Here is a 27,235-nt window from a genome sequence, read left to right as displayed (position 1 = left end):
TACACGAAGAATACAAAAGTCAAAGCTAAGGCATGTTTTTGGTGTGATGTTATTTTACAGTTGTTATTCAGGCAGCTGTATGTGTGCAAATTGTTGGGATTCATTTTTTCACCCTCCTGTTACTTTGATCGCAGCAGCAGAGCGAGAAAGAAAAAGTTCAACAACAAATTGCATTTCTTTTTTTTTTTTTTTTTTTTTTTTAGATTTAATTGTCACTCTAGACATCCTCTCTCACCCTGTGTAGCTGCACCACATCCACAAGTCCGCACAGGCTGGTTGCTTATTTTGACATGCCTCCCTAAACAGTGAGTGTTGGTTTAGAGGGAGAGGAGTGTGTGAGGTTGTGTGGCAGACGCTGACTAGCTGGAGGCACTGCTTGCTTTAACCACAGAGAATTTTTGAATCTGGTTGGGCCTCAGAGGGGGCAGACACAACACAAAAACACAACACACTTCGATCTTATATCTTTTTGATGAATTTGTTTGATCACATCAAGGCGTGGTGGGTGTGATTTTATATGCGGAGGATGCCTATATAGTGACAGAGCTGATTAAAATCTCCATGGTTTCAACTTTTACCAGTTAAAGGGGAAAACTGATTTTACACTTCAGAGTCTGTTTACAGGTCATGAAGAGTACTTCTGCATATGTGGAAAAAGTTGTAAAAAACCTTTTTTCTGGCTGCGCGAAATCAGATGAATTGCCCATAGTGAGGTCACTTGAGTCAGTGTGAATTGGGACTGAAGACTGCAAATTTAAAAATGAAAAAAATGTGAATTTAAAATGTCGTGAGCTCATCAGACCTTTGTAGCCTCCTCCTGTTTTGTCTGCACACCTTGTAAATTTAAATGAAGCCAAATAATTTACTTTTGTTAATTATTGTCGCTATAAAGCTGTGTTTTATGTCTGTTTTAGGTGTGAGTTAAATCAATTGTGGATCATTCATAGAAACACCACCACACAAATATAGTGCTTATATAGGTGTTGGCTGCTTATGTAGGCTGTGGTGTCACCTCTGCGTAGAACCTACGCACAACTATGAATCAGCCTTCAAGGCTACGTAATACGCAAATGTGTCATTGTTTCCAGAAGTAACAAGGTCGCCAGTACCCTGCGTGATGACAGTCTGCTGTTTTACAAGGTATGCAGTGTCGCTTGTGTTTAAAATTATTTTCTTTTTCAATGTAATTTGAAGTGGTATATTCATTTTTAGTCATCACATCCACCCATTTATGTGGAGTAACATGTCAATGTGTTAATATTTGCACATTATTATACATCTTAGTGTTAACCTATCTGACACAGTCAGATTCATTTCCTTTAAAAATTTAATGCATCACAATTAACATACAGTGTTTTCCCAAATTCAACTCATTACTGTGTAAGAATTTAACACAGGTTGTGTTGATATTGACACACCCTTTGCAAAAGTGTGCTACTTACATAATCTCTGACCAAACTCTTCAGTAGTCAAGCTGCATTGTGGGTAATGTAGGCCCCAAACACTGAGCAAGAAGAATGTGTGGAAAAGACAACATCGATATATTCAGTCGCATCGATTTTGAGATTTTATAGGAGTGCAGTGCTGAATCGGTAGAGTGCCCTTTTAATGTTTTATTGGGCCTTTCAAATATGCTCCACAGAGGAAAAAAAACATCCTGCACCTCTGTGCACTTGCAGTTACCTGTTCAATATATTTAATAGCATAGACATCAGTGTACTCTGCTGCCTCACCTCGCAGTATGAGAATATATCTAAAAAGGCATCATGCGTGTCAGGAAAGCTCGGATCCTAGTGGGAGACCGAGCTTATTGTAAAATGCATGGCATGACCGTTGTGTGGGAGACAGGATGAATGACCTGAGGGAAGATGGCGAGGCAGGCACTCCAAGCATGTGTTCAAAAATGCGGACTTATCCTTCACTTTTTACTCCTTGCCCCCCTTCACTCCTCTCTTTCCAAGCTCCCCTGTTTCTGAGAAAACCCGACATGTTTGTTGCACCCACAGTATTTAGTCATGGAGCACTTTGAGAGGACAATCACTGCACGTTGTCAAAGAGTGTTTGTCTGCTGAATGAGGAGCCTCCTTCCACTTCCTCCCCGTCCAATCACTTTGGATTAAACTCTGTAGAAATGTCAGCAGAAGGGCCTCACTCATCGGGCCCTTTATGCAGCAGGGGCCCAGGTGGAGGTTTTAGTGTCAGAAGTGGCAGTTTGTCAGCTCACCCGAGACTCTAAGCAAGGGTTAAACACATAGGAAACTCTGTCTCTCACACACAAACATACACAAACATAGACAAAGCCTCCGTGTTGTTTAAAACCTTGAGATGTCTGCTGTGTTTCCTGTACCTGCAAGTGTGTGGAAAAGAAACATTTCTCCAGGGCTTATCCTCTCTTCTCTTTCAGCACCCATTCATAACACAAGGCCATCACAAAAACACACATGATTTATTCTTACACTATCACGTCGCTGTAATGGATTTGATTTAATGCTAATACTCCTGCACCTACTCCACTGATAGCAGCAGGTCAAGTAAAGGGAGTGCCGGGGTCCTGCAGCTCAGTCCTTGTTGGTGCCTGGTAGCGCTCCGTCTTTTCAGCCCGCTCTACCTAAAGAGAAAAGAGTATGCGTCAAGCTTTCATCCACTTAATGCTCTCTGCAGTTTACATTCCATTCCTGTTTAGTACATGCTGCAACTTCAAGTCTAAGCAGATATTGTTAGTCTTTGAGAGGGAGAGAGTGTGAAAGAGAGCAGAGGGAGGTTAGGGAGGGATGAAGGGTCAAGGAGGTTGGGAATTCATCTGCTGAAGGTTTTCTGTGAGTGCGAGCGCTCGAAAGGTCACAACTCTGTGTTTGAATCACTTTATAGCCTTTTTCAGCTTTCACATTTTTATGTTTCGCACAGTCTGGAGGGAACAAAAGCAGATACTTTGTGTCAGGGCAGGAGATGCTTGAAATGCTTAACCTTCAGATCAGAAAACTGCATTACACATTGCTTAGTGATGCACGATATGGATTTTTTCCAGCTGATACTGATAACTGGTAATTGCCTACTTCTCATGGCCAATATTGATAAGATTGAAAAGATAAGAACTGATAATTTTGAAATTTTTTGTATTATAAAAAGGAAGTTTATGCTAGGCATGCACAATAACATCATCACATCATAGCTATCGGCCAATATTGGCTTTGAAATGAAATCAGCCAGCATGCTGTTTGTTTTTTTTGACAATATGATCATCAACTCCAAGTTGAAGTATTTTTCTTATTTTGCACAATAAACGAATATTACAAGCACTGAAAAGCATCGTATTTTATGTCTCCATCTGCTGGTGGGCCTTCACGATAAGAGTATGCATAACATGGTGTTAATTCCACTACAGAAGAGCCCTGATGAACGCTAAAATGAGGTGGGGAAAAAAAGTGCATATAATGATATTGTTACAGGACAAATTAGTTCCTTCCTGAGTTTTATGCACACATCAAGATAAGAAAGGTGAGGTTGTAGTGAGAAAATATAAATCATTTAATATTCTATAGCCCTGACCTTACCAAATCTAAATAAGAATAGTTCTGATTCTTCACATTTTCTTTTTTTTTTCGAGCAAAGTATATCAAAAAAAGCTTACCAAACATACTTAGGTTTTAAAAAGTAATGTATGTCGCCTAAGAATTGAAATTCAGTGCTTTGACATAATCTGTCAAAAGACATCAACCAATTATACACAATATATTTAAAGTAAAATTCCTGAGCCGAGACATGAGGAGACTGCTGGTGTGGGTACGTTAGCTCATTCACAGGAGACGGTTGGTGAGAGAGTGACAGGGCTAACTGTAGCATCACACAGCTACTGTTACCTAACAGTTATTCATGGGTTTGACGGCAGTAAAGCCTTTTTGGTGTTTGTTTGCTGGGACTGTTTTCAGGGTCAGTGCTGGATGTGAGTCGCTGCCGCTGTGTTCGTTCACGCTAACGCTCTGAAGACGGTCCTTCAGCACGGCATCAAACCCGTTTTATACCAGCAAGCATTTTGTTTATAGGGTTGAAAGTTGGGCGATCGAGGACTCTTGGCATAATTGTGTTCTTCTCTTTATTTACTTGCAGCTCGCAAACCAGCTTTATCAGGGTGTAGAGGCTGCCCTTGTTAAGTCAATAAAAGCAGTCTGGTTTGGTATTATCGGCACTCTCTTACAGGCTATTATCTTGATAATACTGTCGATGATTTATTGGCCAGACAAATTTATTGTTCATCTCTAATATTTCCACCACTCCTCCTGTGGGACTCTTCTCCAGTGTGAGCAGCTTCTTGTTTTCTGTCACACATTGGTTCTGCCTTTGAGATGTTTCTCATAGACCATCATGCAGCTGCAACAGTGGGTTTATTAGCAGAGTGGGCGAATCGAGTCCCGTGAAGAATTCTTCTCACACCGACTCTGACAGGCCTTTGGCTGTCACGGAGATGTAACCAGGATGGGAATGTAGGAGTGTGGGTTTTGTAATCGTGTGTGCATGAGAGCGTGGGTGTGTGTTTGCATGTGCGACAGCATGTTTGTGTGTGTTTGTGGACACTTTTATTTATGTATTTGTACATTTGAAGGGCCATTCCAGTGGCTTTAGATATTTGTCTTTGAGTGATGTGATGCTGCTGCATTACAGGAAACTCCAGCATTTGAGATTCTCTAACATCTGAGGAAAGTTGGCAGTGAAATAGTGAGAAAATATCAAAGTCATAGTATCTGTTATATTTCTCACAAAGCTGATGCCTGCAAAGTACTTTTGTTCTGGGTTTGACTTCTTGAAGAAGTTGCATGTGAATGCTGTTGAGCAGCTGAATCTGACTTTGATGCAAGGGCTTAACTCTGGTGATTTTGTGTATTTTTGTTATTATCAACAAATACCAAGAAAAGACCAAAATCATCACTGTCTGGCTCCCGCTAACAAGCGATAAAGCTTAAATTTCAGTGCCATAGAGCTCAATTGCAGTCTAAAACATGCCTAAATAAGGTAAACTGTTGCAAACTGTTGTTCCCTCATTCCAACAAACATTGGGAAGTGTAGTTTATTTTAAAACAATCCCACACACACTGTTCTGCTACCGCATATATTTACTAAGGCATCAAACTTATGCCAAAAAAGTCCTGAAAATAATAATCTTCTCCTGTTTGAGTAATGTTTGCTAAAAACAACTGTGCCCAGCTGTTTTAGGAAATGATTTATGCTATTTTTGTTAGCATTCATATATTTGTTTCCTCTTTGATGTCTTTAGTAGGAAGAAATGGGCTTTGGGCTGATTGACATAGACAGTCTGGGACTCTTGTAAAGGCCAGACACGCCAAACCAACATCAAATGGCAAGATTCAATGAAGGCTCACTTCGCCGCCTCACGTCACCTGTATCTTGGCCAAAAAGTTGCACTTGACACACAAAGACGACAGCCAACTAGCACAAATGTTTTGCACTTGCACAAGAGGAAATACCTTTCCATACCAGCAGATGGTGTTAGGCTGTTTTCCTCATCCAAAAAGAGAAACCGAAACAAACAGTTATAACCTGTTTATGCTAAAGAGCTCAATGGCTAAAACGTAATTTTAGCTCATATGTTTGTTGTGATCTCACTCCCTCTCGACTTTTAGTCATTTGTTTGCGTTCCTCGCTTCACTTTCTTTTCTTGTGCGCTGTCAATCAGAGGCATTTCACTCACTGAGTTAAGCTGAATAGCCTGAAAAGAAGCCGACAAGGGACGACTAGTGCCAACGAAAAGGAAATGCCACAGAAACTAGGATTACAGACACTCACCGATGGTCCGACATTGACCAACAGCCGGCAATCAGTTTGGTGTGTCAGGGCCCTAAAGTTGACTTGACAATAACAAAAGTTTCAGCACAGCTCCATCATCCATCACTATGTGTTCATGCAAGCATTTATGAACTAGTCTGAAAAATGAGTTTATGTGTATTACTCAAATGGTCTCCCATAATTTCTTGCATGCTATCTAAACATTCAGTAACTCAACATACAGCAGGCACCAGTTAGGACGAGTTCAAGTACAGCAGATGTGGTTAATGGAAAAGTGAATGCCACATTAGTTACTACACCATTATCAGTATACTAAAACTCTCATGATGAAATATTTAACTTTCTCCCACCTAGTGAGATAAGAGGGAAAATGGATAAAGGATTAAGCCATTTCTAAGAACCATTTACAAGACATTTGCTCTTGTGGTTTTACAGATATAAGCCATGGAGAATTGGGAAGCTTTGTGTGTCTGTTATCAGATTCTTATCCATTTCAGGAAACAAAAAAAGCATGGAAATCTGATTGGCTGTTAATGGCCAGTGACTGTGAAATGAAATGTTTAGGAGCCAGCATTTGTTTTTGGATGCAGAGATGACAGCAGGTCTCCAGCTGCTAAACAACAGCTGATGGCGGAAAGGATCTTGGCTCTAATTTTACATTTACCAGGCATTTTCCAGAACGTTTTGCTTCTGTCCAATTGCTTATCGATTGTTCACGGACCAAAATGCAGTCCCGCTAAACAACAGCTGGGCAAACTTAAGGCTCAGGCTTCTGTATAGCGTCACCTGTCACTCATTAGCCATGGATTCTGTTATGTAGAGCTGCTACAACTTCATCCTGCAAGGCAAACATTGTGCATTGTGAGCAGAGTAATTCATAAGTAAACAGTGGAATTCCTTTTGGCTGGAATGTGTGTGTTTGTCTGCGCGTCACATGTGCATTATGTGTGTGTGCATGCCATATTTTTTCAAGCATCTACCTGGTTGCCAAATGTCTCCCTGAAAATCGCAACAAGTTACTAGAGCGAGGTGATTTTCTGAGAGGCCGCTGTCCCCTGGGCGGGGCGGAGTTCAAAGAATTACCGAGCCGGTCAAGACCTTTATCTCAAGGGAGAGATAACTTTAACACACCAGACGTGTCTCAACTCCTGGACTGAGAGTAAAGGTCACAGCAGCTTTTGGATCTAGAATGCAGTAGCAAAGTGAGAAAGCAAATTCAGTCCCGGAGATGAGGCCAGATCGGCTCTCTCAAACAAGTGTAGCTCAACATGTTAGCTTTAAGATCAGGCGCAAATATGGACTCACTCAGCAAAGGCGACTCTGTAAGTTTTGTGGTGGCTTTTGCCCAGATGGCATGTCCAGATGATACCCCGTCCCAAGGGAGTGGGAAGCAGGAGATGATCACACCGATGGTTGGCTGGTCGGCACCACTGAAAAGAATTTGGTTAGTCAGCGGTTTCCTTTTGAAAGTGGCCCGGGATTGTTGTTGTAAGGGTGTTCAGTCAGGGGAGAGAGGATTTGGGGGGATAGATCTAGTTATTTATTAGCTGGAGCCATTTAAATGGGAAAACCACCATGACAGAGTTGGGTGGAAATACGAACTGGCGGGTCATGCCAACTGGAAATGCCAGGGGTGGCATCCTGCCAGGCTCGTATCCAAACTTATAGCTGGAGTCTGGGCAGCCTGGGTGCTGAGATGGTGAGAGCGGACATAATAGACCCACGCTGTGCTCCTCTTGGGCTGGCACAGTGATCGTTATCAAGATGATCAGATATGAGAGCGGCTGGCTGAGCTTTGTGTCTCCTCATTGAGAGTGTGTGTGTGTCTGTCAGGTGAAATACAAGTGGAGGCAGATCTGTCTTTAGTTATGTGACTTAATGTGGTTTTGTCAAAGATGCGCTTATTAAAATGTACACTGATATACTTAATTTGGTAAGAATACTTTGGCACCAAAACAGCACTTTTCTGCTTGTAGTTAAAAGCAGAAACGGCTCTAGTTATGTCGATGACGGTGTGTCTGTCATCCACCACTTTGGTCCAGATTGAAATGTCTCAGCAGCTTCTGGATGGACTGAAATTTTGTAGATATTCGTGGTCCCCAGAGGAGGAATCCTAAGGACTTTGATGACACCATGAGGTTCACGATTGTTGTTCTTGGTGAAATGTTTCAACAACCATTAGATGGTTTGCCATGAGTTTTGGTACACTCATTCGTGTTTCCCTCATAATGAATTGTAATATTTTTTAAAAATCTTTTGTGCTTGCATTACCAGCAACACTAAAGACATTTCCTTTAGCCCCAGCTGGACTTTGTGTTCAATGCTAATTATCAAATGCTAGTGTGTCAACATGCAACTGCAAAACTGTACTATATGCAAGACTGACTTGAAGCCCTTTACAGTATTGTGCATTGATAATTATTGATATATCGATGTATATGATATATTGATATACACATGTTTATGTTTTGTTTTAGACACATTTCTTTAGTTCAAAATGATGCAAACTCAAACACAAAGATGAAATTAAAAAGCTGAATGTAATACATTTTAAGAAGTCGCAGAGAAAGGGACAGGCAGTGACTATAGAGGGTTTAAAAAAAACAAAGAGTAGAGGACACAGCGCAAAAAGAACAACAATAATGTGAAGTTGAAGACATAAGAGGATATGAAAGAGAGGGAGCAGGTAAAGGGAAGCAGAGAAACATTATTGCAATGCTACTGCCCACTAACGTATTTTTTAAAAAGTTTTTGTTATTCAATTTTTGCCCTCCAAATGTTTTAAAATATACATTTTGATTAAGGAAATCAAAGCAATTTTCCAGCAAGCTCGGTTTTCGGACCTCAGTATTTCTAAAATCCTGCATATGGCCATTAGTGAAAGACCTTGGCCTGAATAAAGCTGTTTAAAATTATTTATATCAGAAACGGGCTGATCAAAAAAATATCGAGGATTGATTTCCAGCTCTGGTATTGTGTATGCTCGGGGTGAATGAAATTTTACTCTTCTGTGGCCCGGGGTCAGCCACTGCATTCTCAGTCCCATCCTTCAGTTACCGCTCTGCTATTGTTCTTTTCATACAACATGCTAAATGACGTGATGATCACAGTTTTTGAAGCGACTTCTCCTCTGAGGCGCTCCGTTGATTTAGGGTGTTGTTGGTGCTCCTGGAGGTGACCTCATATCTCTGTGACAGACTCCTTCCTAATTCCAGAACGAGGAGCCGGTGGTGTTTTTCTTTTTCTTTTTTGTTTAACCCGAGGGCGATGGAGTTTAAAGCATACTTTAACAGATTTATGTCATCCAGTCATTCTGATCTCAACCTCAGCTGCTTTCCCTGGCCTTCACAGCTTTGTGTGTGTGTGTGTGTGTGTGTGTGTGTGTGTGTGTGTGTGTGTGTGTGTGTGTGTGTGTGTGTGTGTGTGTGTGTCCACTCGATGTGGGTCATTCAGTCAACTGTGGATATCTGTTGCTAACTTCTACCGTTCTGTTCAGAAATGTGTTCAACAGGAAACTGTGATGATTGCTTTGGACATTTTTGCTGTGAAAAAACGTTCCTCATTTTTAAAATTCATACATGTTATCCATGGTCTAAGTCCAAAAATATTACAAGCATGAACAACTGTCTCCCAAATCCCCAAAACTCAAATTTGTGTTGTCATCATCAAATATAAAGTCTGGAACCGCTTTCCTGGGTCCAGACTGTGGAATCCGCCCACTACAATGAGTCCAATCGGTGCTGCGGACAGGACAAATGCCATTGTCGAGCATTGTCAACAGGGTAGAGTGTCGCTTACATTTGAACCTACAGCGACCCTGGTGATGGTAACTTGAATTCTGTTTCAGTACCAAATTGGTTTTCTTTTGGTACTTAACTCTTTCTGTAATAATAAAATTGTAATTTGGGTCTGTGTGTGTGTGTGTGTGTGTGTGTGTGTGTGTGTGTGTGTGTGTGTGTGTCCACTCGCCTCTCACTCTCTGTTTCGCAACAACTGATTCCGTTCTTCATTTAAAAACACATCACAAACAGCAGTGACTGTTTTTAAAATAAACTGACTACTTTTAAAATAAAACGGAAAAGAAAATAGACCACATAACGATAATTTCCACTCTCTGGAAAGCCAATGTAGCTTCGTGGCCGGCTTGTCGGCTTCAGGGCACTTCTCTGCGCTTTCGCCTCCTTTCTGAACCCTACCCAATACTGTCAAAATATATGCAATATGTTGCTGTGAGCTTTGTTTGAGGAAATAGGTTTGTTTGTTTTTTCAAATATTTGATTAATAGATCTTTAATTTGACCAATAATCACTGAAAGAAAGTGCTTACAAAGTCTCTAGGACTTGATCAGGAAAAATGGAATCTGCCTCCCCTACAGAAATGGGTCAGAGTGAACACAATGTCAGCCTGAAGATGGAAACCGAGTGTAACGAGTTCACAATTCTGTCTGATATCGGTCCATGGAGCTGCTCCATAGACAATGAATTAGGAAACAAACTTTCGTTGGTCCACAAAATCAGGCTCCCATTCATTGTCTACGGAGCAGCTCTGGACTTTATCCTCGATGACATCACATGGCTTTGAGAGAGAGTAGCTCATGTTCACAAATATTGATGTTAGTTTTATAGGCCGTGGAAATAACATAATGGAACTCATAATTTAGGTGGTGTTCCCCTTTAAAGCTCTGAATGAACTCTGTTCAAATCACGAACTTTTATTTGCATGCAAACTCTTGAGAACGCCTCAAAGAGATAATAAATGGTAAAAGTAAACACTTCACAATGCCCTGTTTCCTGTCTCAGCTTTTGTTTTCCCTCCACCCTTCCAGGGTCCATGTATAGCACAGGGTGTAACCTTTCTCAGCAAAGACTTCAACCCCTATAAATCTTTCTGTGTTTGCCGCAGGTGACTCAGGCCTCCAAGGTGTGGGGAGAGGTCCCGCTGCCAGAAGACCTGGAAGGCGAGAAAGATGTCCAGACGTCTCTGAGCTTACTGGACGACGATGAGGACTTTGCTGCCGATGAAGCTTCAGGAGGTGGGCTCGCCAGAGAGGCTGGCTCACAAACCACAAACCGCAAAGACAGCTGCCCTTAATTCGTGGGAGATGTTTCTCATTATGCATTCCTTAGATTGTTAACTCATCCCTAAACTGAAAAAGAGGGACTGTTGCTCAGAGATACACAGTGGAATACTTATTATGATGATTTCGTCCTACATGTGAACGCTAACTTGCAGGATTTGCGCTTAACATCAGTCAATCAAATTTTATTTATATAGCACTTTTCAAACAATCACATGCAATTCAGAGTGCTTTATAGTTTGATTAAAGAAACAAAAACAGAAACATATGAAATAAGCAAAAATTATTCTTAAATAAAAATATAGTAAATAAAAACTATACATTCTGATAGTAAGGCACTACATAAAAGGCAGACTGAAAAGACAGGTTTTTAGTTTATGTTTTAAAGTATTAATATTTTCCGCTCCTCTCAGATTCTCTGGCAGGCTGTTCCAGCGTTTTGGAGTGTAATGACTAAAAGCAGGATCAGGAAATGTTTTAGTTCTACTCTGCCGACCAGCTAAAAAAGAAGAGAAGGAAGATCTGAGGGGGCTCCTGGTTCATAAACTAAAAGCATCTCTTTGATGTAGTCTGTTGCAAGACCATGCAGCGCCTTATAAACTAATGAAAGAATTTCAAAATCAATGCAAAAACCAACAGGCGTAATGTATGCTCTCCTTTTGGTCTTCATAGGAACTCGTGCTGCAGAATTCTGAATTAGCTGCAGCTGATTAATTGTATTCTTTGGTAGACCAGAAAGGAGAGCGTTACAGTAGGACAGCCTGCTAGTTAGAAGTGTGCATAAGTTTCTCTGTGTTGCTCAGAGAGAGAAAGGCTGCACTTTTTTAAATGATAAAATGCTGTTTTTGTGATACAGTGTTTATGTTTCTCAGCATAGAAATCAGAAGCAAATATTTAGGAAGAATTTAAAACGTATTTCATTGAAAAAATGAACTAAGCTTGATTTACGTCTGGCCTCAAGTCTGCATATTGACAATTTCCCTACAAACTTCTGTTTCTGTCTCCAAAGATCTGCCCAGTGGAGAGGATGATGGAAGCACACCATGGCCTCCAGTCTCCGAGAGCACAAGTAAGGGACCAGAAAATCTAGCTGATGTGTGGTAGATTACTCTGCCCTCTAAAACGCCCCCATCTTCGACTTCAGTTGCTTCATGCATCATGTGTGCGGTGTGTGCGTGTTCGTACATGATGTCTACCTGTGCCTGAATGATGATGCCTTCACATCCTGCTACACCCTCTCCTCTCTCCTCCCCAGCTCGCCCGAGTCTGGCCATAACACACGCTTTCAGCTTTGTCTCTGAGACATAAACATCTCCTCTCCTCTTTCATCTTTTTAACCAGCGGCTGAGGTGACAGCACAATAAGATACATGAAAGCACCGCGAACAATAAAAGCTGCAGCAGAGCACCTCTGTTTTGCCTTCCGTTCACTCCTGGGCTTCCTCCAGCCCCCTTATATTTTATCGACCCGAAAAGGATTTATATGCGGGTACCCCACTATATCACACTGCACAGTAGCCGGGGAAAAAATATTTAAATAGAGTATTAAACTTTGCATGACGGTCTAACTCTTTAATCACGCCTGTTGTTTGCTGCTGCTGGTTACGATTTTGTTCCCGGTCCGTTTTTCTTCTTTTTACTGTTGCTAGATTTCATTATTGGAGACTGCAAAACAACTGTAAGATTTACTGACAGTTGACTTTTCTACTGAGTATACGTGCAAGCTTCTTGGCCTTATCCACCAAGGATACCTTAAGAGATATTTCACCCTCCACGTGATCAGAATATCGGTTACTTACCCTGTACTATGTTGGATTTGGAAAGACAACTTTGTTTTTCTTGCATGCCTCTACAGTGAACAAAGAATTCAAAAACAGAAAAAAATCAAAATGAATTGAAGTAAAGAGGGTTTTACAAAAGCGAAGCTATATCAAAACATCCATTAACAAACCCTCACACAACTCATGGAGTATAATCCAATTCTTTTTTATCCAGTCGTATGCTCTCCCTAAAAACATGCATTTTTGCTTTTTAAGACACTCCCATGTAAGCAGTGCAGGCACAATACTCATCTGTGCATGAGACTGTTTATACGAAAGTGTTATTCTTTTTTTCTGATTTTGAATTATGCATAGCTACTTTGTCAGGAAATAGAAAATACAGAACTATTCACAGTTCAGCAAACAAACATACAAATTTTAAATCATGGCTACATGGAGAGGAGTCTCCAAAAAGTAAAATAAAAGAAATAAAATGAAATAAAAAATAAATCAATAAAATACAATAAAATAAAAATACATTAAAAGAAACCAATGTCACTTTTGGCCAGTCTTAAAATTAAATTAGTAAAGCACCTTATCACTTTGGTGCAGGAGTGTTTAAATAGTACCGTTTGGAAAGTTTTTGCTGTTGTCAAAAGCGGTCCCATATGACTTCAATTCATCAGGAATTTTGTCAGTTCCTTGGACTTTGTGTTCACTGTGGGGTCATGCGGGGAAAAACAGTTATCTTCCTGAATTCTACATAACATGGGCTGAGCTGTTGATATACAAATGGCCATTTTGAGGCAAAATATTCCTTAAAGAGTGTCAACTGGTAATAATTTATTTAGGCCGTTTTCTCTCACGAACTTTGGAGAATCAGGAGTTTCCCTTTTACATATGCAGCACGTAACGGTAGATTGTCTGTTTCAGATGAGTGTGTGTTAATGAGAATGTGAGGTGCTGTCCCATTCCTGCTGTGGATCACTTCTATTTCAAAGGTAGCTGTAGTTCAACGCTGCCCGTCTTTGGAAGGAGCAACCAAGCAGCCGACTTGTTTGGGAAACTATGAAAGAGAACCCTTTGGAAACATAGACAGTTATAAAGCAGCAGCCAGCAATGAAAGACTAGGAAAAAAAGAGATTAATTACAGCACATCAGTAAAAGGATCACATTTCACTGGATTTGGCCTTTTATGATTCCATGTTACATATATATAATATATATAATTGACTGATGACCTAATGGGAATACTTGATTTTGACACAGTGGTCTCGTGGCCAATTTGTAATTTGGTCATAAATATCTGAGCCTCTTGCTGCTCCTTGAATTTGTCTGATGACTTTTACTGTCTTTGACTTTTAAAGGAGTCCCAGAATCTCATTGTCTCTCCAGTTAGACCTTGTTTTCATCCAGTTTTGTGCAAGCTGCATGATAGACATGATAATCAGACATTAAAAAAAACTTTCTTTCAGAGGGTAAAGTTAAAGTCTGATCCACCTGATTTGGAAACTTGATTGTCACATACAGCTCCTCGGGGTAATGTGTGTATAATTTGAAGTTTGCAGCTCATGTGTGAAACAGGCTCTGGACTAATGCTGATACTCAACTGTTGCTGCATTAATGCCGCTGTGGCTTTGGCATAACCCTCTAATGCACAACTATAAACCCAGCTTATCACTTGCCAACATGTTCAACAAAATCCCACTTACTTTTGGTGCATCAGTCTAGACTGTTGGATTTTTAAAGAGTTTATTTTTCTGTGTATAAGCCATTTTGGGCAGTCTAAACATTCACATTATTATACCTACCATTTCCCCCTCTGCAGGAAATTCCTTTACCAAAGCAGATAAATGTTAATATCCTGACGGGTCAGATCATTTTCTTTTTTAAGACAAAGGTCTGCTGCTCCTTGCTTTGTCCTTGGTGCCAGACGCTGGCATCTGACAGGTTGGCGAAGCTGATTACATCATGGCAGAATAATTGTTTTGGTAGCAGCATTGCGAGCTGACATCATAGCTGGGGCGCAGAGCATCATGTGCCTCGCTCACAGAAATAGCACGGCTGTGAGGCCTCGCTGAATTTGGGTTGTTAAAGGAGCCAGAGGAGCTTTTAGCACATGTTGACATTAATGTGTAATGTGTTGACAGCATGTGACTGTGACAGATCAAGCTTGTAAGGTTTAATTAAAGTTTCACTAAGTTTTTAGCAGCACAATGATGAAGAATAGTTAATATCAACAAAGACTGACTGATGAAGGCATCGTTTTAAGAAAGTGTCTTTCTTGTAAACAGAAGATAATTTCAGTAGATGAAAGTTTTATTTCAACCTCCTGCATCAAAGTTGAGGTTGTTTTGAAGTGTGTGTGTCTCCCGGTGGGTGCTCGAACCTTCGGGTCAGTTTTGCACATGCAAATGTACAAAAACAAAACAGTCACAGAATACAAAGCCAGCTTTGTTGACAGCACAAGATGGGAAAATCTTTTCTCTTAATGTCCTGTGGTGCGACATGCGCCTTCAAACATTCCCCATTACTTTGGTTTATTGCAGCTGTTTCCATAAACTTTCCAGCTTTTGTAACCACTTAAAGGTCAACATTGCTTTAATGTGGCAATTAAACAAGAAGCTGAGATGATGCGAAACTTTTTTTTAATACATTGTCTTATCTCAGAGGTGTTTAGACATTCAGCTCAGTGCGATCATGGAGCTATGATTGGATGAAGCAGTCTATTTCCATTTATAGATGTGAGCACGACAGCAATGGGAAGGAAATTTGGTTTCCTGCGCTGAATGCTGAATACATTTTAGAGTGTCTCTGTCCTGTTGGCAGTCCAAACCCAAGTTTCTGCCTTCCTTCCCCCTCCACTACTTTAAAGTAGTAGACGTAGGTGTCTCAGTTGCCCCCATTATGCTTCGTTTCCTGTTGTGCTATTTGCCGATGGTGAAGGAATTCCCATTTCCTACTGTCTGAGCCTCATTCAGGCTGTAAAAAACATCTGGAGCTTAAACTGTTGTCAAGATGAGCCTATTTTGAACTTCTTTTGTCCATTGTTGTTCTTTATCCCCTCTAATCATTGTCTGCAATCTCCTCCAGAGATATGAACGTTGCATCCCATGTCCTCCAAACCTCTCGCCTTGACCTACTCACTCAGATCCCTAAAGAGATTTCTGGGAGACAAAATACAACTTATCTCGTCTGTGAGAGCCTGTCCCTGTTCTGCAGGCCCCATTACAGACATTCCCATTGCACCAAGGATATTGGCCACTTTGTTTAGAAACCAAGGAAACAAATGTTACCATCTCTACTTAGAAATGGGGAAGATAAGAGTCTGCAGGGGTTAAATTTTTCCCAGTGCTAATTTTGGATGAAAAGCTTGAGAATTAATATTTTAGGACTAGTTGTTCCCAATGTTACCCCGCCTTGAAGACAGGCAAAGGATGCAGCAAGATTTTTTTCTTATATTTTCTTACTTTGTGTGTTTTAAAGAAACACTTACACCACAAATAGTTATTTCACGTCGCTGAATGATAGAGCTGCTACTACTGAAACAATCTGTAGTTAGTCTGTGTTATTGTGTGACTTTGTTGAATCAGACCTGACTAACACAATCAAACTACCAACTGAGCAGCTCCAGTGTTCAGCGAGGTAAAATTACTGTTTTTATTAATGGTTTGTTTTGAAAGTTCTGCGCATTCAAATGGATAAATGAGACTTAAGCATTTCTTACACCGATTTGCAACTAAGACCCTCTTAATTCCTCCTTTGCATATTGACACAGAACCAAATGATGGCGGCATTATTCTGCTCCAGTGTGTGATTTTAAATTGGATCCGGTATTGTGGAACTGAAAGAGACGTGACAGACATGACTTTTAAGACAAGGACATGAGCTTCAAGTGTTACCTCAAATATACGGGTCTGCAGAGCCTTAGAGATAAGGTGAGGAGCTCAGACACACAGGAGGAGCTCGCAGTTGAGCTGCTGCTGCTTCACGTCGGGCCATTTGAGCTGGTTCGGGCATCTGATCAGGATGCCTCCTTGGCGCCTCCAGCTGGAGGTGTTCTGGGCACACCCAACGGGTAGGAGGCACCACGGCAGACCCAGATCATGCTGGCGGGATTACATATCTTGTCTGGCCTGGGAACGCCTTGGGGTCCCCCAGGGGGAGCTGAAAAGTGTTGCTGGGTAGAGGGACGTCTGAAGTGCTTTGCTCAGCCTGCTGCCCCCGCGACCTGGCCTCGGATAAGTGCATGACAATGGATGGATGGATGGCAGAGCTATCCAAAAAAATAACAAAAACAACTCAAGAAAATAACAGTCATTTACTTTCCCTGTTATGTGGCGGCTGATCTGACCCTCTACCCAGAGGTTAAGGAGCTCCAAAACTCTTATTGTTTTCCCAATTTGCAGACATTTATGGCTGCTGTTCTTATCTGAGTTAGATGATAACTTTTAAATTGTGATCACATACAGTAGAGAGAAGAATTTTAACTTTATTTCTTGAGGTATATTTCACTGTAAAGTTTCACAAGCTACCTTTGATGTACTCAGTGCTCCGGTACATCTTGATAATAAACATGCTAATTTAAAGGAAGAATGAGCAGAAAGAGAAATGTGCTCTGTGTGCAAGGACGTTTTGCGTAAACGTGGGGGTCAAGCTGTCCTTGACTCACCGACTCACAGACAGGTGTCTACATTCCTGTGTAGCCTCAGCTGGTTTAACATCAATTGCAAGTGAGTGCTTACAGAAAAAACACAATCCAGATTCATATTCTTTTGTTATCTCTAAAAGAGAACAGATGTTGCAGCATAAGTGGACAATACATCAGGGTAATGTAGCCTATCTGTCACTTTGGACGCAGCCGGGCCACCCACTCAGTGTTTCTGCCTTTTGCATGGGCAGTTTGTGAGATGTGGCTCTCATGACACTGTGTGTTTGTTTGTCCCTGTGTGTCACATGCTGGGAGACTCCTGGGTAGTTACACAGAGGGACAAGTGCTGGCAGCTGCAGCTATTTTGGTGAGGTTTTTGTAGTTGCACTGCTTGGGGCCCTCAAGGTGGTCACACACTGACCTGAGAGTACAGCAGAAACTTGACACACATTATGATCAGATGGCACACCCCCTTTGTGGGAGCGAATGCAGACAAAACACCAGGGTTTTGTCATTGGAGGAGGTGTTTGCTTTAACCTTTCTCTAAAGTAACTTTGGCTGATAAAAGCCTTCATTCACAAACAGTTAATGGACAGAGTGAGTATGTGTAAAGCACATTGTTCTGAGAGACTACTCCTGATTGGACTAAGTTTCAGACTTGAAGCTCATTACTGCACCTTGCCCCGCGATGCTACGCTCTGTTGTACCAATAACAAATGCGTTGCCTTGGAGAACTCGCCTGTGCCGCTCCTCTCTGGGAATGAGTTGTGGAGGGTTTCATTGAAAGAGAGCGCGTGTGAGCGGCAGGCTGAATGATCCCTTTTTCCTCAAGGACAGACTTGTAACTGATCCATCTGTTTATTTTTTAGGGCCTTCGCTATAATCTATGCTGCAGTGGAGGAGAATATCTTAAAGTGGAGAGAGGAAAATGGTTTGTTGTGTCACATAACAAATACTGAATTAGAAGTTGTGGTTATTGGCAGGGTATTGAGTTGTCCTGTAGTTTTCCCAGATCTGAGTGTTTATTTGGATACAGCCCACAGCTGATCAGCAGCTTCCTGTTTGAACACTAGAGAATATCCATATCAAGTAATGTCTCTCTTGGGAATTATTAATTATTATTTTTTTTCTTTTGGATGATATATTTAGGACATGAGTTTACTTTCTTACTGTTAAAAGATGTTACTCTCTTCATTTTTTTCGTTCAATAAGTAAGAGAGGTATTTCTTGTCATAATAATTACATTATTGACCTACAGTATGATAACTGACATGACCTTGATTATTTTGTTGACTGTTGTGTTTAAATGCTTGTTTGTTTTCACAAGATTATCACCAATATTTTAGCCGACATGATGCCATAATAAACAGCAGGGTTTTCCTGACATTATAAGACTTGGGCGCAGCGATTCTTCCTTCTTTTCTTTATACGCCCTTCTTCTTGCGAGAGTCTGAAGACAAAAAAACAACATCACCTCAAAAATGACACAGTGTAGCTCACCGGTAGCCTGCAGCTGCACTTTTGGGGTGGAAGAAGCACAGTGCTGATTGTCTTTAACTTACCAACCCCTGACAGTGAGCCAACAAGTCCATCGTTTGTAATTGTACCCTCCTCCACTCCGTAAATCCACCAGGAAACGGCTCCCAGGACGTCCATCCTCAGGAGCCGACTGTAGCACAGCGGCCTGATTATGGAGGTAATTGCGATTTTCCTGGAGTTTCGCGATGCTTGCGTATTGGTCGTAAGAGGCATTACTTGGTTATGTTTTTGTTGGCCACATTTTTTATTTAGTCTCATTAAGTAATGTTGAGCTGCTCCTTTAACGATAATCTAATTTTAATCATACTCTCTTGTTTATATTACCAAGTGTTAATTACTTTTTAAGAAAGATGTTTTTTTTTAAAATCATATTCCAGTGTCTTAATATTAAGAATTAAAAGTGTGTTTCTCTTTGAAAGGGTGTATTTGCATTATTATGCTATTATATTATCAGTAAATCAGTGGCATTAAACGGTCTCAAAATGAAAATAATGTAGTTTTTCGCAATTTTTCTGAGACAATATGTCATCTTATGAAAGTAGTTTATTGTGACAAGTTTAAAGTCATTTGTCAATGCCTTGGCTGTCCCTCAAACCTTAAAACCTGAAGTTAATACAAATAAAAATCATTGACTTAAGAATAAAAATAGCAGCAAATAGGTAAAACAATAGCAGCTTAGTATTTCTCCAGTGTTTCTGTGTGCTCATGCTCTCACACAGTGACTGCCTTGTTTCAGTCAGCGATCATAGTGGAGATTAATAATGAAGCTCCGGCTCTAACTCCCATTCTGACTCTGACAAGGATCACAACATATCTGCAGCCTTTGAAGTAGCGGATATTTCATTAGCTTTGATTGGTCCGGGTCACTGTTCTTCTGGGGGGGGGGCCTCAGAGGGTTTGGGTAGGGCAACTTTTCTGTCAGCTGTTTCCTGGCTGGACTTTGTAGACTTTAAACTGTTTTTGCTTAGTTTGCAGCTTTCAATTCAAATGACTGTAGCTGCTCACAGCAGCTGCAGGCCTGTTACAATAACTGCTTATTGGACAGTATATTGTCTCAGAAATAACTCTGATAAAGGATATTTTTGTCATTTCGAGACCATTTTATGAAACTGATTCAATGATGATATATTAGCATAATAATACAGTTACAACCTTTAAAGAGCAATGAACGCTCTTAACAATTGGAATTGAAAATAGCATTTATTAAAGTATTAATTAATTTAAATTAAATAATATTTCAAATAACTGCTAAATAATAATTATTAATAACTGTAAATATGTATAGCATACACTGTCATTGAAATGTATGCTGCCTTTAAAGGATTCACCCAAAATGACACCCAAAAAATGACTTTTTCGACTAATAGACAAGCTCAGTGAAGCCCAGGAAACACTGTGCTCACCTTCATAATACTGCCAGTGTGCCAGTGTTGCTGGTGGATTTATGGAGAGGAGGATGCAGTTGTTGGAGGGTAAAACTACAGCAGACTTTTTGGCTCGTTTTCAGGGGCTGACTATCAGACTGTGCCTCTTCTCCTCCAAAAGTGCACCTACAGGCCACCTGTGAGCTACACTTTGTCATCTTTGAATTGTCGTTTTATTTTGCTTTGGACTCCCACAAGTAGGTGTTTATGAGACAAAAAAAAGAGAATGGCTGTGCCCAAGTCTTCTTATGATCTGTAAGACCCTGCTGTTAATTCTGGCATCACGTTGGCTAAAATTTTGGTGACATTCTTACAAACAAACACACGTAAACACGACTGGTAGAGTGGATTAATCGTTCAGTTAATTTAAAGAAAATCGAACTAATTTGAGAAATGTTAATTGTTACAGTAATTTTTCAAGTAAAAATTTTTTTTTTACCTTTTATAGTCTGAATTATCAATTTATTAATTATCTAAATAACCAGACTAGTTCAAACTGAAGATTATTTTTAGTTGCAGTCCAAATAATTGGCAAGATTGCGGTCAGCAAAATGGTCAATCATGTCCATATATCATACGATAAGTCGATAAGGTAATTATTGTGACCGGCCTCGGCAGCAGTTACACTCAATCTAAAAGAAAGACTTTCCACCATTTTTTCTGTATCTCCTGTCCTCTGAAAGACGTGCCACAGCGACAGTAATGGTGTATCAGGAGCCATGTGTTTTTTTGTATATGCAGCTGTAAAACAGCTGGATCCAGCACACCCACTTGATTATGAAGGAGCTGTTGTTTACTGCCGTCTGTCGAGGTCTAAGGAGTGGAGTCATTCAGAATCTGGATCGGAGTATGAGAATCTGTCTCATCAGCACGCTTTAATGGATAAAAAATATTTCTCATTTATAAACAAGATAACACAGTCTCCTTTTTACTGAAAGACAGTGAACAGATACTCTTTCCACGAGAGTCCCTCTCCTAAAACCCGTCTTTGTCTCAGAGCAGCGAGAGGCCTCCTCAGCTGACATTTCAGAGCATGCCCCATGGTGCAACTGCATCCAGAGCAGTGGAAGAATGAATGAGTCACCACAAAACAGAACATGGTCATTGTTGCCCGTGCCAGTGCAGAGGGCCTAACTTTTGGTAAAAAAAAAAAAAAAAAATGGTTATAATGTTGCTTAGTTCTTTCCATTTGGGAGGGAAAACAGGAAGCAGCTCCTCCCTGCGTCTCTGCAAAGCCCCTGGGTGTGTGTGTTTGTGTGTATGTGTGTGTGACAGCAGACATGTGAAGAGCGACGCGTGGAAGTGTGTGTTTGGTTGGTAGGATATCCTCTTTGTTCTGTTGGAACGAGTCATTTCAAAAGAGATGCCCTCTGATCTTTTCCTCCTTGACGCCGTCATGCAAGCAGACTTCCTGTGTGCTTCCAGACTGACGCTGGTTGAAGTCATTAGTCAACAAAAACCGCAGGATGCATTGTCCCACTGACTAACCACCACGCGAGGATGGTAATGATTAGTGGGACAGCTGATAGCAAGAAATTGGTGCTGACATTATTAGCTTCTCATAGAAATTGCGATGACAACTTTATTTTCATTTCCTGCTGTTGTGTTGGCTGATTTATTTTGTCTATTTTACATAATTTCATGCAGATCAGTATATTCTGTCTTCTGTCTCATGTATTGCAACTCTGTGACTTTTCCTGATTTTCTGTTTCTGTTAATGGGATAGTGCAGATTTTTTTGTGGTGGGGTTGTAGAGGGTACATATCCATAGACAATGTATCACATACCATAGATGTCAAACGGCACGCCCCCAGTGTGGAGAAGCAGGCTGGAGTCCGACAAAGAAACTACTTAACCTGCTTTGCCTGGGGGCCACTTTTGCAAAATGACAGGAGACCAGGGGCCAGTCAGGATATTAGGACGTTTCTAAGATTTTATGATGTTTTATTGGATTTCAGAACATCTCTAGGACTTTAGGACATTTCAAAGGATTTTAGGACGTTTTAAGAACATTAGGAGCTTAGTCAGGACCTGTATCGGCGGGAGGGGATCCTCCAGTGGTGCTTTTTTTTGATAAACAAGCTCTATTTTGATGCTGTTTTATGCAAACTGTAACCTTATTCATACTAAAAGTACAAAAACGATTCCCATTGTGAATCACTTTGCTTTCATTGTGAATTAGAAAATAGTTTGGGGGCCACCTGACATCCGATCAGGGCCAGATTTAGCTTGTGGGCCGTAAGTTCAGTATCACTGAGATTAGCAGTGTACTGCTATAGATGGGGGTCAGCTAAAAAAATGCATTTCAGCTACCCAAAAAAAGTTCCACTTTAAAAAAATCAGTACCAGTCTAAGTCTCTGCTATATTCACAGTTTTACTTTGCTGTTGGATAACCAGCTTCAACGAGGAAACGCTTAACAGCTCCGGTTCACCATCTATGCTCTTGTCAAAGGACACAGGCTGCTGGTTTACCGCTGCTTTGATCAACTAGTAAGTGTTATTGTGTGACTTTGGTCAATCTAAACTAACCCTTTTAAAAGCCAATGACACAAAATAACACAACCAAACTAACTTATTGAGGCAACAGTAGACCAGCAGCTCCTGTGTTCAGCGATGTTAAATCGCTACTTTCCTCAGTGGAGTCTGGCTTTGACGACAGCGATATAACAGCTTCATTTTCCTGCTTGTAATCACTGTCTGACATGAAGATGATGCAATGAAAGTGCCCTTAATATAGCGCATACTTAAAATAATCTGATGAGACTGTTTTAAGCGGCTACAATAAGTTATGTTGCCGACCCCTCCACAGCGTTACATTGCTTAGCTCCCATGTTTCTCTCTATTGTCCAACTGACATCTACTGTTTGTAATAAACTGCCTATGGATGATAAACCCATACAACCCCACTTCAAAAAAAAATCTGAACTATCCCTTTAAGACAGCTCTTATGGTCTCTGTCTGATTGTCACTTTCTATTTTCTCTCCTCGCTTCCAATCATTTCCTTTCTAACTCTCCTGAAACTTTAACCTCTCCGCACCGCCCTGGCTAACTCGATCCTCCTCCCTGGTCCTTGTGTCGCTTTTCTTGTTTGATCCTTGACCTTTGGCTCCTGTTTGTGCCCCGTCGACCTGCACGCTACGTCTCTCGTCCCCCCCTTGTTTCATGCTCTTTGCTCTTTGCCCCTCATCGCTTGCTCATAGCTCACTGGTTGGACTCTTCATATCTGGGGAACATACAGAGCCCAGTTGAACCAGACTACAGTAAGTCCTTAAGCACTTGTTTCTTTTTTATCCTGCAGTCCCCCCTCTCTCTCTTGTCTTTGGCACACTCTCCTGTCACCTGCTCCGCTCAGTTATGCACTCTCATTTCCAAACACACTCTCAGATAACATTCCAAGGAAGACTCAGCTTGGGCATGCAGTGTTTGAGTCCAGCGGGTCTGTTTTTCCAAGTGTCTCGCAGGCGTCTCCCAGTGTTTTCCGATGCCAGCGGAAAATGATGGGGTTGTTCCATCGAGTAATAGAGTTCATCTCGCTCGAGTGACAACACTTGGGTTTCCAGCTGAAATCATCTTTGTCAAGATATGTTGGAATTACAAAACTTAAAGTGCTATTTGTCATTTTAGCCTCATGCAGATGGCCCATCCCAATGATGCAAACCAGCTGTTTGAATTACTGCAACATATGTAGTACGAAAATGCACTTTGTTACATGCAATGGTTGGTTTTTAAGCTTCCGTTTGGCCAACAAGAACAGAACAAAGTGATGCCTCTTGCGACTGATAGTATGTTTCGGGAGGATGTTCTGCAGTCTGCTTTCAGGGACGGACGGCCGTGGGGCCGTGCGTTTTGCTGGTGGATTTACAAAATGCAGGATGAAGTTGTTGGAGATAAAACTACAAACTGTGGACTTTTTGGTTCATTGCAAGTTTGCTGACTTAACAGTTATTAGGACAATTTCTCTTCGACTCCAGAAGTGCAGCTGCAGGCTACCAGAAAGCCACGTTGTGTCTCTCCTTTTTTTCTTTTTTTAATTAAAATCATGTTTTTATCGTTTCCCTGAGAACAAATGTCTACAGCAATCTAGCCATGACATATAGTGTCATGTGTGCGTGTAATAATAGAGATTAAAATTGTATTATAATTTATAATAATGTAATCTATATTCAAGAACTGATTTTTTTCAAAATGAGGGAGGAAGAAACAAACAAATAATTAAAAAAAATGAAATACAAAAAATAATACTTAAAAAATAAATTAATGAAATAAAACAAGTTAAAAAAAAACCTAAATGAATAAGCAAGCTAAATTTAAATATAAGTTTTCCAAGACCTTCATATATTTACATGTGATCCCCACATTAATTCTCTCACACAGCATAAATACTATGCACATTTTATATTTATGAGGCCTTTTTAAGTACAATTCAATATTACACAAAATCAATATGAAATAAATAAAAGTTTGCAACAAAACTAGTCAGGAGAAAATATTTGCATTTATTACGCTGTGTTAGTTTTAAAGTTTTGTTCTATATATCTTTGCAGTAGCGCACTCAGGTGGGTTGGAGAAAGAAGAAATTAAGAATTGCTGGGCCCAAGTGTTATAATTAGCCTTGCTGTTTATTATAGCATGATATTAGCAAAACTGTTGATGACGGTCTTCTGTAAACAAACATGCATGTATGCACAACAGGTAATATCAAGGTCAGCAAAATGATGGAGACCACAGCAGAGTTCATCTCGCTCAAGTGACAACGTTTAGATTTCCAGCTGAAAACATATTGTCAAGATATGTTGGACTCACATTTCTGCTCATCTCTGCGGACAGCCAACACTTGCAAAAACGTGTACCACGATTTAATTTGAAAAGTGCTTTTTGTAATTTCATGCAGATGGCTCGTCCCAGTGATACGAACCAGCTGTTCAGCAGAGTCGCTACAACATGAGAGTAAAAATGAGCTTTGTGATACACAATGGTGGGTTTTGATGCTTATATTGCAAGCTGTGGGAGAACACAACGGGGCAAGCTTAATAGTGAAGCCAGAAGTTATTCATAAGAGCTCCCCAGAGGGCAATGAGTGGACTCGGAGACAGAGTTGTTTGGCAGGCCACCAGCAAAAGGGTTAAGTAGCGGGGGTCCAGTCTACAAGCTGAGAAAAAGGGGCAGCTGGCATATGAATATATTACACAAAGAAAGAGAGAGAAATATTTAGAAATAGATGGAAATGAGAGAGAAAAAGAGGAAAACCCCATGCAGGGAAAAAAAGATGTATTATAAAAGATTTTTGATTGGATAGCTGAGGCGATGTGGTATGGGCCATGTTCTTTTAGATTCCTTCAAAATGACTCGGATGGTGCTGGGCCGATGCCGTGGGCACAGCCTTGGGGGTTGAAGGTCGAGCCCAAAGCGGCTGGGCTTTAAAGGACAGGCTGGGCTCGCTGCTCAATCAAGTCTTTGTCTTCTGCGTAGGCCTCCATGTGTTCAGAGGGGGCCCGTTGCACAAAGCCGCCACAGTTCTGCTGAACAGCTTTAATAGCTAAATAAGTTTGTGAATTAAGAGTGTGGAATGCTATTTTTCCACTTTTTTTTTTTTTCGTCCCACTTGCTCGTCTGACAATTTCATCACTCTTGACGGTGGCGGTGCTTGACGAGGGGACTTCCCCCCCGCTGCAAGCACTGAGTGATGCACAAGAGAGCGGGGAGTAAAAGAGCCGCTCGTTAGCAGCAGGGCACAACCCGGCACTCTAATCAAAGGATCTGAGGCGGCGGCAGTCCCACACTCGCCAGTCTGTAACGTCAAAGCGGCGAGCTCAGAGAGAGCTGGGGCTATGGGCTGCTGTTGACCCGGCGGCAAATACCCACTCAAGTGATTAGATTATATGCGGGTCAAATGAGGCGCTTTGATGACTAACTTTGATGTTGCCTGTCTTCTGGGTCCACATTCAGCCCGAACAATTATTTCTCCAAGTCTGACAGTAACAGGCTGTAAAACAAGCATTCAGGCGCCCTGCCAGGCTGTGCCAAAGCCTGCAGTTCTGTCGTTACATGTTCACCTCACTGTGTGTTTTCATAGGCAGCGCTCAGTTTACTTTGTCATAAATGTGGCTTTTGCTCACCAGGAATGGGATGTCTCGTAGTGCCAGTGCTGTGTGTAAGGAAAGAGAGTTTAACAGTGTTTAAAGAGGACAGCTGTTTACCAGGCAGAGCTCAGGCAGTGGAGCGTAAAGCAGCACGGCTCCCTATAGGCCTTTGACACAGAGAGCACGGAGCCACAGAATGAAGCACAAAATCTTTGTGCTCTAAATGTGAGATTTTAAGCATTAATAAAGCAGCAAACAACCTTTTTGCAATGTAGTTAGTGTAGTGATATATTGTGTTATGTGTGTGATATTGTGTTATATATCTGACAGTTTACACTTCCAATGGTCCATTGGTTAATTTTGCTTGTTAAAGTTTTCTTTTTTTGTACCCAAGGGTAAATTTGTTGTGTGGAGAGAAAATTCAGCATTGCAAAATAAGACATCACAACAATACAGATTTAAAAGACATTAAAAGTAATACATAAAACAAGCATTATTTAGTATTAAAATACTATCTACTGCTACTATAAGTATAAGAACAGTAAAAGAAGAAGAATGTTATGACAAAGTGCCTTTCTAAACATCATCTTGTGCTCGCTTTGTTTAATCGCAGAAAGTTCAGTTTATTACTGCACTGTGCACCACTCAGTTTTGGTACTAGCTACCTAGCAGCACCATGCAGTCCACCATTAGCCAACCATTAACCCTCTCCCAACCTAACAGCGGTGAGCAAGCGGCTCAGTTTTGAGCCGCAAAGCTCCTCTAGCATTGTTAGCTCTGTTAGTGCTGTAAGAGTCAGCATGGCTAGCAGTGCTAACATAGTTAACAATGTGAAAGGGTTTCTGTGCTCAAAATGAAGCCGATGCTCACGGGGGCCAACGGGGGCAGATTTGGATTTGGGGAATTC

The 27,235-nt window shown here is 41.0% G+C and overlaps 1 protein-coding gene across 1 annotated transcript in view; it reads left to right on the top strand.

The window, feature by feature from the left end:
- The window catches only part of hspg2 (heparan sulfate proteoglycan 2), a 148,022-nt gene that overhangs the window by 34,444 nt on the left and 86,343 nt on the right, over nucleotides 1-27,235 (top strand). The window contains 3 exon segments of the mRNA XM_042491785.1: nucleotides 10,699-10,828; nucleotides 11,883-11,942; nucleotides 23,449-23,508. Of these exon segments, the coding sequence (XP_042347719.1) occupies nucleotides 10,699-10,828; nucleotides 11,883-11,942; nucleotides 23,449-23,508 (250 nt within the window).

Source organism: Plectropomus leopardus, chromosome 8 (genome assembly GCF_008729295.1).
Source record: "Plectropomus leopardus isolate mb chromosome 8, YSFRI_Pleo_2.0, whole genome shotgun sequence".
Lineage (NCBI taxonomy): Eukaryota > Metazoa > Chordata > Actinopteri > Perciformes > Serranidae > Plectropomus > Plectropomus leopardus.
This window is presented reverse-complemented; position numbering and strand designations above follow the sequence as displayed.